The sequence below is a fragment of the Podospora anserina genome, chromosome 1 (genome assembly GCF_000226545.1).
Source record: "Podospora anserina S mat+ genomic DNA chromosome 1, supercontig 1".
Lineage (NCBI taxonomy): Eukaryota > Fungi > Ascomycota > Sordariomycetes > Sordariales > Podosporaceae > Podospora > Podospora anserina.
This window is the reverse complement of record NW_001914859.1, coordinates 2,791,941-2,804,006: the sequence shown is the minus strand read 5'-3', so window position 1 is coordinate 2,804,006 and position 12,066 is coordinate 2,791,941. Positions and strand designations below refer to the sequence as shown.

Below are 12,066 nucleotides of genomic sequence, written 5' to 3'. Positions count from 1 at the left end.
CTCACTCACCCCCTTCTTCTCCCTCTCCCTCTCCCTCCCCACCATCCCCCAAAAAGGCATCACCACAACCCCACAGGCACCCTATCGTTCCGGGATCGGGCTCTTCGCCAACCTCCCCCCCGCGCTTACCCTCTTCTGCAGCCTCGCCTCCCTCTCCCTTTGCAGCTTATCCCCCGGGCTCAACGTCGACCCCGCCGGCAAGGAACCAACCCCATCATACGACCCCCCTCCTGCCCCTCCTGCCCCGGAAGCCTCAATCGCCGCCTTCCTCCCCCTCTTCAGCTCAATATACCCCTGCGCAGCATGGCTCAGCGGAATCTGGGGCATCTCCGCCGGAATTTCGGCCCCGTTCTGCACAAGCAGCTCCGCGATGGGGAACGGGATAAGCTTGTCCACCGTCGGTGACGGACCAGGCGTGACAGGCGGCGACATTGGCGCTGGGTCAGCCGCCGCCAACGCCAGATACACCGCGTGCGTGCCGCGGGACTTGTCCGTGACGTTCGGGTTAGCCTTGAGGGCAAGGGCGTAGATGACCTGCTGGATGTCGTTCCTCTTGATCGCAGCCAAGAGCGTCTCGTCTGCCGTGGCGAAGCGTGACAGCGTGGTGGAAATGGGCTCGACAAACGCCCTGTCGACGTATTTTGACGTGATGAACTTGAGTCTCTGCTCACGGGTCGCCTGGGCGGTGAGTTTCATGGCAGGGTCCAGCTTGGCTTCAAACACCATGTTGGACACCCTGTTGCCTACAAGAAACAGCAGCTCGATAATGTCGGGCGTGAACGAGGTGGTGTCGAGGGTGAGGGATCGAATCTTGCTGATGTGCGTCCCGAGGGACCGGTGGATGCCGCTGCACTCGATGCAAACAATGATTGCCAGGTTGAGCGAGACCCATTCGACCTTGTTGCTCGAACCGCAGTCGGCACACCACGAGTTGCCCTGATCGTTGTCCCGGAGTAGCTGGAGGAGCCTGTCTGGCCGTTCCTCAAAGCTGCTGCTGCGCGCCGTCGCTGGGCGGGCGCCGACAGTCGTGCGCCGGGTTGGGATCCCCCCAGAGTTGTGATGGTTGCCGTGTGAGAGGGACGGACTTTTGCCAACAAACATCGAGCCAAAGTCCATACCGCTGAAGCTCGAGTCGCCGGGGGCTGTTGATGGCGGTCTGTCCTTAAAAGAGCGACCTTCAACAGCGCTCTGTAATGCATTATTGATAGCCATGATCCAACTATTCATATCTTCTTCAGATGTTGCTTGATAAACGCGCTTGAAATGTGGCGTGATGACTTCGAAGCAGAACCGGCGTTCCGCATTCCTTGCCTCTCGTACTGATGCCAGACGCAAATCGATCGGATCCATGTGGAGGTCAAGCCTCTGTTTCCAGTTGCTATACTCGGACAACTTGCCTTGGTCCAGGACAATCCAGAATCTCGGAGAGTGTCAGTGTATTGTAATATTGATGGGATAGTGTGGGTCAACGTACTTGTGCCAGCCCTGCTTGTTGAGATTTCGTGGATCTACATGTCCACCTGGCCTGTTCAAGGCCCACAGGAGGCCTTCCTTGCGGTTGGAGGTCTCCTTTTCAAGCTGCGCTATGTGCCCAGGGTCGCGTTCCTCAAGGTCGCGGATTCCCTTGAATTTAGCATTTTGTTGGGGGCTACCCACGACATGTTGCGTCAGGCTCCCAGGAGACCTCGTCAGGTCCGCAGGAGAGGCACCCATGTTTCCTGACGGGGTTGGTTTGAGCTGGGAGCCGGTACTATTCGCACGACCGAGCTCAGAGTCAGAATTGGCTGGGTTTCCATTGGGAGCACCCCCCTCTCGCGGTCCGGCCGAGGTGAGCGGAGGTTGAATGTCTGGTTCATTGTAGTTGAGATTGCTCTTCTCGAGCAGTCTTCTCTTCTCCTCGCGTTCCCGGCGCTGATACTGATACTCCTTATCCGCCTCCAAAACTTCGGTGGATAGTGCTTCGAGCTGTGGCAGTAAGTCTTCAATCTTCTTTGAAGTGTTGAGAAAGCACCTGGCCTGGGCATCGGCATATTTGGTAAGATGCGAAAGAATTTCCTGTTCCTTGCGCCCGCCAGATAGATCCTGCATAAACGAGGAATAATCAAAACGTTTTAGTTCGAAATTCTTCCGTTTGGTCTGGTACTTGGTGTCGCTCTGTTTCGCCTTGACGGAATCGTGTCTCTGGCCGAGGTAGCGGCTAACATAGGCGTAAAAGTCTTTACTTTCCTCTTCGAAATCCCGCTTCTTGGATTCGGCCTGTTTGATGTCGATCTGGTATAACTTGCTCATCGGTTCAATCACAATCCTTTGTATATTCGCCGTGTTCTGCCGCTCATATGATAGAATCTCGCGGGCGATCTTGTCAAAGTAGTGCTCAATGGCTGGCTTGACGGCGTTTGCGTTGGTTGAGGACACGTCTTTCAAGGCTTCCATGAAAGCCGCAAATGCATCGTTGGCCTCCAGTTGCGCAGCATGGACATTTTCGGCCTTCTTGATCAAACGCTTCATCTGTGATCGCATATTGCCTGTCTTTTGCTCGAGAGCCTTCATGGTTGCTCGGAAAACGGGACCATCATCGGAAACTGACATATCCTCACCGGGGCGTGGGCAGTCGACCTTGATTTGCTCCTTTTGTTGGGTTGGTGCCGGAGAAGGCGCAGGCAACGGTTCATGAGATATGGTGAGTGGAGAGACTAGCTCTTCGAGCTCCGGCACTGGACTGATTCGAGCTTCGACCGATTGTGAAGACACTACGCGGACCTTTGGTGGAGCGCTCAGCAGAATGGGTGGTATTGGGGAGCTTGGTTGGCTCAGGTAAGGCGATGTGTCTGGAGATGTAAGCCGCGGCCCCGTGATAGAAATGATACCGCGAAAACATAAGACTTACTGGCCACATAGAAAGAAAATATAGCCAGGGGTTCCAGTCGGTGTGCGCGCTGGTCGTACTCGACAAACTAGGGGAGCCTCGTTAGCACCCTCCAATATGGCAAAGCGTTGTGAGAGCACGAACAGTGCATGAGTTTCGCCAACCGCCTCCTTTATCCTCGTTGTGCTTTGGTGGTTTCCATTTCCAAGTCCAGTCAAATGTTACCGAGGGACTTCCCTCTGTTGAATATGTTCCAACAAGCTCGACATTGGGGTTCTTGTGCAGGTTTGGATCGGCGTGGAATTCTCGAGTAACCAAGTTCTCAACTTCGCGGGCCGTTGGAGCATACACAAAGGTAAGCCCTTGGATGTTTGTATCGACAGGAGCTACGGTATCAGCACTTCCTGAGGGACTTCGAACGAGCTGCTGCGATCTGCGGAGGACGAAGGTGAAGGTGAAGACGAGGTCGTCTTCGTTGTTGAGCTTCAACAAGAAGGCCGGACCGGCTGCAGAGCTGATCGATTCTGGGTCCTATAGGCAAACCCAAGTCAGCCATGTCCATCATGGCAAGCTTATATCATGGAAAAGGGGCGCGAACCAGGACAAAATCGACAGGACCATTGTCGCCAGACGGCCGCATTGCGGATATTCTGGTCGCAGGATATGCATTCGGGACTATGTTTATTGAAGTGCGTTTCCTGGGGCTAGTTATTACGACTGAAGAAATAGATACTGAGAAGAGAAAGCAGTTAGCAAGAAGTGTTTACACAGGTGTTTGGCGCAAGACAGGGGCGAACGTGGCTGCTGTTGGTCAAGCAAGACAAGAGGAACCTACATCTGTTCTGGTCTCTAAGATAGAGCGATGCGCCCTCTTCGGGAGAGCTGCTGACGTTGCCCATCGTGACGGTGGGAGTGCTGGGAGCGGGCGCCGCTAATCATGCGAAATGTGTAAAGGGGCTGCGGTGTCGACAGGAAGCTGGGAAACAGTCGGCCGGTAGGTATTGCGAGGACAGGAATGGTGGATGGAAATCCAAACGAAGTTTGGCGGCAGCGGCTCTCAGCGGCGCGGCGGGGTTGCCTTCCACTAGTTCACTGGGGTCTGGGGGTCTGGGTCGGAAGGGGCGCCGCGCACGCAGCATGAGAGGTCTCTGAAACCCTGCAACCTGGAACCGCACACCCCCGGAGGTACGGATCGGCCTCTCTGTATGACCAACTACTTCCTACCAGCTCAACGGCCACTTTCAGTCCACGGCACACGGGACTAGGTTGGTGCCCCCCCAGGTACCATTTAGAGAGAAACAAAGATATGATTTGCTACCCCTCGAGATTCGACAATTTCTTCCATCGGAAACAAAGGCGGTTTTTACACGGAGAAGGTTGTCCGGGTCGTTGTTGCTGCAGGTACTTGCCCAGACACGGGACATGGTCCGTTACATATTTCAACTCCAAAGTGGTTAGGTATACCGCCTCGGTATCTTTGCCTGCCTACACCAGGCACCACTTCACCTGCTCTGTCTCTCGGTGATCCTTTACGGGATATGTGTATCACCCTCACGAACGTCATCTGCTCGCCAAGCCATGTGATGGTCCGTGTCACGACTTTCACACATCCACCAAGTCTTCACTGGCAGGGGCTTCGGTTCAGAGTCGCACGAACACGTTGCCCCTGGAAGCTGAGACGTGAGACCTCTGTGCCTCTTCGGGACCACGAGACGGGGCATATTATTTTCAGCGTTGCCGTTGGGTTGACCCGCGCCCTTGGCCACCGGGCCCCGATCGTTGACCACCGATGAACAGTTGCATATGATGTCAGAGGTCCAGAGGCCCCTCCCGCATTATAATAATAATAGCACTTAATACGAAGTGCTCGTGAGGTCGTAGTGATCAGCTGCCGTATATATGCGTTGATGAGAACAGGCGGTTTTCCATCTCCCAGCCATGAAAACTGCGAGACACTTCGAAATTCACGAAAAGAACACACCTCGAGGTACTTCGTAAAGAGTGGGTTCTCCTTTGACTGGCATCTGATCCATCCAAGATGCAGTTGCAGGTTGACAGCCAGGGGACGGGCTTGGAGAACAGAGGCTAAAAAGCGGGGCAACGAGCTTGACAGACAAAGCCAGCCACGTGAGAGCCACACAGCCCTCTTCCGATGGTGGTCTCTATTTTGAGCTAATGAAAGAGAGACGAGGTTCCAGCCTCGCGAGCTGGCCTGGTCTAGAACAATTGCCAAAGAGCTGGGAGAGACTCCGAGCCAGATACAGGTCCTCCATATGTCGTAGGTCCGGGGACTATCTGTAACTCTTTGTCTGCAAGGGAGAGTTGCTTGACGTATCAAGTGATCAGCGAGGAAGCTAGCAGCGAACCCCAAGAAGGCAAAAAAGAGGGGTACAACTGTTTGACTTTGACACTAAAGCTTCAGCTGGCAGGACTGATGAACAGCTTTGTTAAAACCCAGTAGCGCTGACAGCAAAGCAAATAGTTGCCGCTGGCAGAAGCTGTGTATGCTCCAGGCTACCTACTCAGTGTGATTCATGTAGGATTGGATATCTCACCATTACGGGAATTTAATGCCAGCAAGGACAGGGTGTTAGGTCCTAGGTAACACCCAACATGCTGGTCAGCTAGTGGGAGCTACGGCCCAAATCCAGCTACCTAACAACCCCCAGTTCTGCTGCGGTTCTCTTTATTATAGGGGGCGTCTCATGCTTGGGCGGGCGGCTATGACGTTTCTAAATCCAACCACACAGCAACCTCTCTTCACTTCAACACGCCAGGCCACACGAGCAACAACAAAAACCCCGACTTGTTCTCGCCGTCTGCCGCACGCGCCGATACTCGTTTCTATACTGGACCGAACCCTCGTGCGATTGACTTTTGGGCCCCCGGACATTGCCAGACTACTCTCTGCAGTACCGCAAACTCACCGCGGCGAGACTTGGTTATCATTTTGGTCGGGCTTCGAAACCGCCATGCCGGGGCGGGCTTGACTTATCAGCCGACTGCCACCGCCGTTCACTCCCCCCCGAATATACGTGAACCCGTTCGCTACCACGAGTTCCCATCATCATGTCGCACGCCTCGCGAGCCTCGTACTCCCAAACCAACCGCCGGGTTGGCAGCCTCGGTCGAGCACCGTCGAGAGCCCGCGCGCCGACAATCAGCTACGACGATGCGTACTCCTTCGCCCTGCGCATCGCCTTTTTGAACTACCTCCTCCAGCCGCGCAAGAAGAGAAAGGAATATGTCAACACGCCAAAGCCGCCCCCGAGGGCGCATACCTCGAGCATGTCGGAGCTGATGAAGGACTTGACCGGGTCGGCCTCTATCAAGCTCCCCCACGCGTTCCGCCAGTTTCTGGAGAGACGGATGTCCGGTGTGCTGCAGGGGATCGAGAGGCTGCCCGGCTTCAGCGATGCTGCTGTCAAGAGAACCTTTGCGGAGGCGTACACTGCCTTCACCGCCAAGGACTTTCAGAAGTCGATTGACAAGGATCGGAAAGTTGAGCCTCTGGTGCTGATCTTTTACTCGGCCGCGACCAAGGCCCAGGGGCGTGGAAAGGCCCCGGATGATCATTCTTGGAAATACATGGTGGACAGGCATCTGGCCATGTTTATCAGGCTGCTGAGCAGTATCCTCAAGGACCTGGGGAGTGAGAAGTCGGACCTTATTGCACGCCTGAATACGCTGGAGAAGAAGCTGATGACGAATGACCAAAACTTGTATTTGGATACTGGGCAGGAGGAGCACAAGTATGTGGAAAAGGATATACCGCTGACCTACGAGGTCAAGGACATGTTGATGGTCCAGACGGTTGCCAAGATATTCGGGGTGACCAATTCCCAGGTACAGAGTGACATTGACAGGAATATGTCGAGCTGGACCGAGGACAATGCTTTGAAGGATTTCAAGGGGTACCAATTCAGGCTCTCGGCAGGAATGGCGGGGACGCTGCGGAAGTCGGATTTCGATGTGAACGAGGCCTTTGAAGAATGGAGGCGGCAGGAAGGCCCCCATTTGGCAAAGATTTTTTCCGAGCTCTTGAGCGTTCGACCGGATTTGAAAGGAGGGTCTGGTGCTGGGAACGACAAGGTGCTCTCGGCGCGTCCAACGTCCATGTATGAAGATCAGGCCTATGCGGACCTGGGGAGGATGCTGTCCAACAATGATCCTGGATCTCCTGTTACTGGCTTCGACCCGTCATTTAGCTTTGGGTCGCTCTCGCTTGAGGATACGAGCAGCATACGGAGCGTGGATGAGCCAAGTTATACTTTCATCCCGCAGGATCCCCGTGCTGTCTACAAGATCATCACTCAGTATGTTTTATCCTACGATGAGATGCACGCCGCGGATTCTTCCTCACCGCTGAACGAGGAATCCAACGATCTTCTCGTGGAACTGGCGGTTCGATGGCGGATTCCACAATTCACCCGCCATGTTGTTCTCATTGAGGTTGCGACTCGCAAGTTTCTCGATACGGAGATCACTGCGGAGCAGCTGTACACTTATCTGGACTTTGTCAAGGAACCCCAACCGGAGCCGAAGAAGGTGCCTCCTATCTATCTGTTTACCTCGGGCCTCAGTGAGATTGAGTCCAGCAAGTGGACGATGGTCGATTTTGCGGGCTACCAACAGGCACTGCGAGATCTACACGAGGCCCTCCTGCGGGAGCTTTACACTCTCTTGTGCCAGTGCTACGCCCCCAAACCTCCCTCTGTCGGTGTCGTAATGGCCTTGCTCATGAACCACATCTACAACGATCCTGCCTTCTCCCAACGGCCGGAGGACGAGGCAGAGTTTTCTCAACAGCTCGAAAACGGCCTGCGCGAAGCGGCGGGTGATGCGTACAGGGGGTTCTTGGATGTGCACATCCCTCGGAACCAGCAAGAGTGGGACTTTGCCAACGTGGTCAACCTCGGAAAGGCCGTGGTTGGGCTGGCAGAGAAGATCAAGAAGCGGTACCGCAAGAACCCGGAAGTGATGGGCGTCAGCCCGTTCAAGGTCCTCGTCGAGACCACGTTCCCCAGCTTCGAGGAGGACACGCACGAGATCATCAAGCGGGTGCTGGACATGGCGAAGCAGCAGAACGTCGAGATTGACCTGCAGGACGGGTTTGACTTGTACAAGGAGCTGGTCGAGATCCGAAAGATTCATCTCGAGTCGCTGCCTGACAAGCCTTTTGCGTTTCACATTGAGAGCTTGCTGGAAGGGTTTGTGTGGAGGTGGATTCAGAATGCGGAGGAAAAGATGACGCAGTTTGTCGAGTCGGCTATCAAGCAAGATCAGTTCAAGGTTAGGGTGAGACATGAGGGGGATATCCCGACTGATGAGGAGAGGCACAGTCATTCGATTATTGACACTTTTACGCTGTTTAACCAGACGGTCGATCAGGTTTATCAACTGGGGTGGAACGATGAGGTGCATTTGGCGAGGTTTATGACGAGTTTGGCCAAGGCGTTTGCGGCGGGGATTGGGAGGTATTGTGAGATTGTTGAGCTGCAGTTTGCGAGGGAGATGGATAGGCAGAGCGCGCAGGAGGCGGCCAGGGAGAGGACGGCGCAGGAGAAGTTTTTTCAGTATGCGAAGGAGGCGTGGAATACGAAGGAAAGGGTTGAGCCTTTTCAGTTTTATCCCGAGGTCAGTTTTTATCTCTTTTGCGATCAAGGTTGTTGATGGGGGGAGTTTGCTAATGATGTTTTTGGTTTGCAGTCTTTTGTCAAGTTCAACAATATCGAGTATGCCATGCAGGCGCTCGATAAGCTGGAGAAGTTGATGAATGTTGATCGCTGCGCGGAGGTGCTGGATGAGGTTGACGGTCCTAAGCAGATGGTCAAGCGGCCGGCTCACTACGTGTTTACGATTAAGATCGTCGAGGGTGAGGACCTGAAGGCGTGCGACCCGAACGGGACTAGTGATCCGTATGTGGTGCTTTGTGATGAGTATCAGAAGCGTCTGGCGAAGACGAGGGTGATTCCCCGGACGCTGAACCCGCGGTGGGACGAGTCGGTTGACATCACTGTGTCAGGGGCGCTGAACGTCATTGCCACTATTTGGGACCATGACATGTTTGGCGAGCACGACTTTGTGGGCCGGACGTCGCTTAAGCTGGACCCGGTACACTTTGGTGATTACTTGCCGAGGGAGTTCTGGCTGGATCTTGATACCCAGGGGAGGATCTTGTTTAGGGTGACGATGGAAGGTGAGCGTGATGATATCCAGTTTCACTTTGGGAAGGCGTTTAGGCATCTGAAGAGGACGGAGAGAGATATGGTGCGGAAGGTCACGAGCAAGGTAAGATGAGCCTAGAGAAGCAGGTTAAGATCAAAGAGGATGCTGACAATCTCTAGCTTACCATGCATATTAACGCTTCGCTGTCTCATGAAGCGTTACGGAACCTCTTGAGCAAGGGAATTGCCGCTTCCATGGCCAGTCTTTGGAAGAAGAAGCAGGCTAGCGCGCCACCAGTAACGGCAGCTGAGATCGAAAATACTCTCCAGCCGCTCTTCACCTACTTTGACGAGAACTTTGCCATCATGAAGCAAACACTGACGGATGCCACCATGATGGCGGTCATGACACGACTGTGGAAGGAAGTGTTGCTTGCCATTGAGAACCTGCTGGTGCCTCCACTGTCGGACAAGCCCTCGAACCAAAAGCCCCTCACTCAGACCGAGATGGACGTCGTCTACAGATGGCTCGAACTCCTGTTCAACTTCTTCAACGCCAGGGATCCCGAAACGGGCGAAGTATTGGGAGTACCGGCCGATGTCCTCAAGTCGCCTAAGTGGCACGAACTGGCATCGCTCAACTTCTTTTACTTTGACTCGACGGAGAATCTGATCAGGACTTCGGAGCGGATGGTGGCGGCTAATATGGAGCGGGCTAAGCTCCAAACGCAGCAAGCTCACCCCGCCCTGCCGAATCGTCTTTCGGCCCCGGCGTCTCTGGGAGGAAACCATCTCAGTGTGGCCAATGCAGGCTTTGGCAGTTTGGGCACGATCAGGCGCGGCAAGAGTATCATGATGAGCCGCAACCTGGGGACGATGCGCAAAGCCAAAGAGGAGAAGCGGAAGGAGATGCAGGCGGATCCGAGCGATGATATGATCATAAGGATCCTGAGGATGAGGCCCGAGGCGGTCAACTACCTCAAGGAGCGCCAGAGGCAAAAGGAGCGGATGGCGGCGAGGCAGCAGGCGGCGAATATTGTGCGGCAGAGCGTGCACCAGGGGTGGAATAATGGGCCAGCGTTTGGAGGAGCCTTATATGGGAGGAATAATTTGCCGCAGCGATGAAGAGGAAAGAAATGGGGTGGATATAATTACGGGTGTCTTTTACTTTTGGGGATTGTTCGAATGCAAGGGGTGTTTCTGGCTGTTTTTTGGTGGAATTCGGTGTAGGAATGGAAATGGCAGCGTGTTTATGAGAGGGTTGATGAGCCGGAACCGGGATGGGGGTTTCTGTTGTTCTTCCTGGATGCGTATATCAATTGTTATTGGAATAATATCTATTTTCCTTGCATGTTGTTGATGACTTTCGACAAAAAAAGGGGCTGAATAGGGGGAAGTGACCATGGTCTTCCATGCCAAGCCCAACGGGGTCTGGCGGGGTTATCTTTTTGCTTGGCTCCACCTCAGCAACGTCAAGCTAAGCTCACCGGTAGTCGTCCAGAGGTCGGGAGAGCTACCGAAGCTGAGCTGCACAGCCGATACCGCTCCCGGGCTGGCGCAACTTGTCGGTCAATCGGAACTGGGTTAGGCACTGAGACGCGGGAAAGCAAAAGAATTCTTGGGAGGCACTTTGAGTGACGAGCTACAGGGCTACGAGGGAACGAGCTACGAACCTCGGCCAACAAGGCTATCGAAACCCATTGACGATTGACGATAACAAAGACTGTTCTCCTCTGCACATGTTGGCCCTCCAAAGGCTGCGGCAAACGCAGCAGTCACCCGCTCGAGTAGCGAGAATATTCCCAACCTCGAAAACTGCTTTTACAAACATGCCGCCACACCAGCAGCTGCAACCCCGCCCGAGCCAATCACAGGCCCGCTCGCTGTCGTCACACAGTCTCCCCACCTCCACCGCTGGGAGAGGAGCCCCTCCTTCAAATCCCTCGACCTCCTTCTCGCAACAACCTCTTGCGCGGACAGCCCAGATTGCCCGACACCTCTCCACGTCCACCAGCAGTCAACCGTTCGACAAAATGGCCTACTCCATCCGCAAGGTCGGCGCCCCCTACACCCTCGAGCACCGCGTGTACATCGAGAAGGATGGCGTCCCCGTCTCCCCCTTCCACGACATCCCCCTCTATGCCAACGCCGAGAAGACCATCCTCAACATGATTGTTGAGATCCCCCGCTGGACCAACGCCAAGCAGGAGATCTCCAAGGACGAGCTGCTCAACCCAATCAAGCAGGACGTCAAGAAGGGCAAGCTCAGATTTGTTCGCAACTGCTTCCCCCACAAGGGGTACCTCTGGAACTATGGTGCCTTCCCTCAGGTATGATTTGGTTGTTGTTGTTGTGGCCCAACGGCTGCCTGAGAATATACATGCTGAAGTGTGATATAACAGACCTGGGAGGACCCCAACGTTGTCCACCCCGAGACCAAGGCCAAGGGCGACAACGACCCGTTGGACGTCTGCGAGATCGGCGAGCTGGTTGGCTACACCGGCCAGATCAAGCAGGTCAAGGTCCTCGGCGTGATGGCTCTTTTGGACGAGGAGGAGACCGACTGGAAGGTCATTGTCATTGACGTCAACGACCCCTTGGCTCCCAAGCTCAACGACGTTGAGGATGTCGAGCGCCACCTCCCTGGTCTTCTGCGGGCCACTAACGAGTGGTTCCGCATCTACAAGATCGCTGACGGAAAGCCCGAGAACCAGTTCGCTTTCACTGGCGAGTGCAAGAACAAGAAGTGGGTTTTTATTTAGGCCGTCAAGCTGTTTCTGGTGGTGTAGAGAGCTAACAATGGGCCAAAGGTACGCGATGGAGGTGGTTGAGCAGTGCAAACCGCCTGGGAGAAAGTGATCAGGGCCAAGGCGGCCGCGGCTGGCATGGGCACAGGCAAGCTCAGGGTTGGGCAGTGGCAGAGGGGCCGGCGCGCTGAGCAGGGGGGGGGGCTGGGGCAGAAGCAAGAGCTGGGGGCTGCTGCCATTCACGGCAGCATTCACAAATGCTTCTTCATTAGGGCTGCTTGTGCTT

The 12,066-nt window shown here is 54.7% G+C and overlaps 3 protein-coding genes across 3 annotated transcripts; 2 read left to right on the top strand and 1 right to left on the bottom strand.

Annotated features, from left to right (window-relative positions):
• Nucleotides 1-81: 81 nt before the first annotated feature.
• On the bottom strand, nucleotides 82-3,765 carry PODANS_1_7850 (uncharacterized protein; the record flags this gene model as incomplete). The annotated part of the gene is made up of 5 exons (XM_001912972.1): nucleotides 82-1,420; nucleotides 1,475-2,809; nucleotides 2,976-3,397; nucleotides 3,465-3,583; nucleotides 3,636-3,765. 5 exons carry the CDS (start codon nucleotides 3,763-3,765, stop codon nucleotides 82-84), a joined length of 3,345 nt encoding a protein of 1,114 aa, XP_001913007.1.
• A 2,170-nt stretch (nucleotides 3,766-5,935) lies between these two features.
• Nucleotides 5,936-10,158, top strand: PODANS_1_7840 (uncharacterized protein; the record flags this gene model as incomplete). The annotated part of the gene is made up of 4 exons (XM_001912971.1): nucleotides 5,936-6,367; nucleotides 6,410-8,503; nucleotides 8,576-9,157; nucleotides 9,214-10,158. 4 exons carry the CDS (start codon nucleotides 5,936-5,938, stop codon nucleotides 10,156-10,158), a joined length of 4,053 nt encoding a protein of 1,350 aa, XP_001913006.1.
• Nucleotides 10,159-10,772: 614 nt separating this feature from the next.
• On the top strand, nucleotides 10,773-11,795 carry PODANS_1_7830 (uncharacterized protein; the record flags this gene model as incomplete). The annotated part of the gene is made up of 2 exons (XM_001912970.1): nucleotides 10,773-11,363; nucleotides 11,436-11,795. 2 exons carry the CDS (start codon nucleotides 10,773-10,775, stop codon nucleotides 11,793-11,795), a joined length of 951 nt encoding a protein of 316 aa, XP_001913005.1.
• Nucleotides 11,796-12,066: the final 271 nt, after the last annotated feature.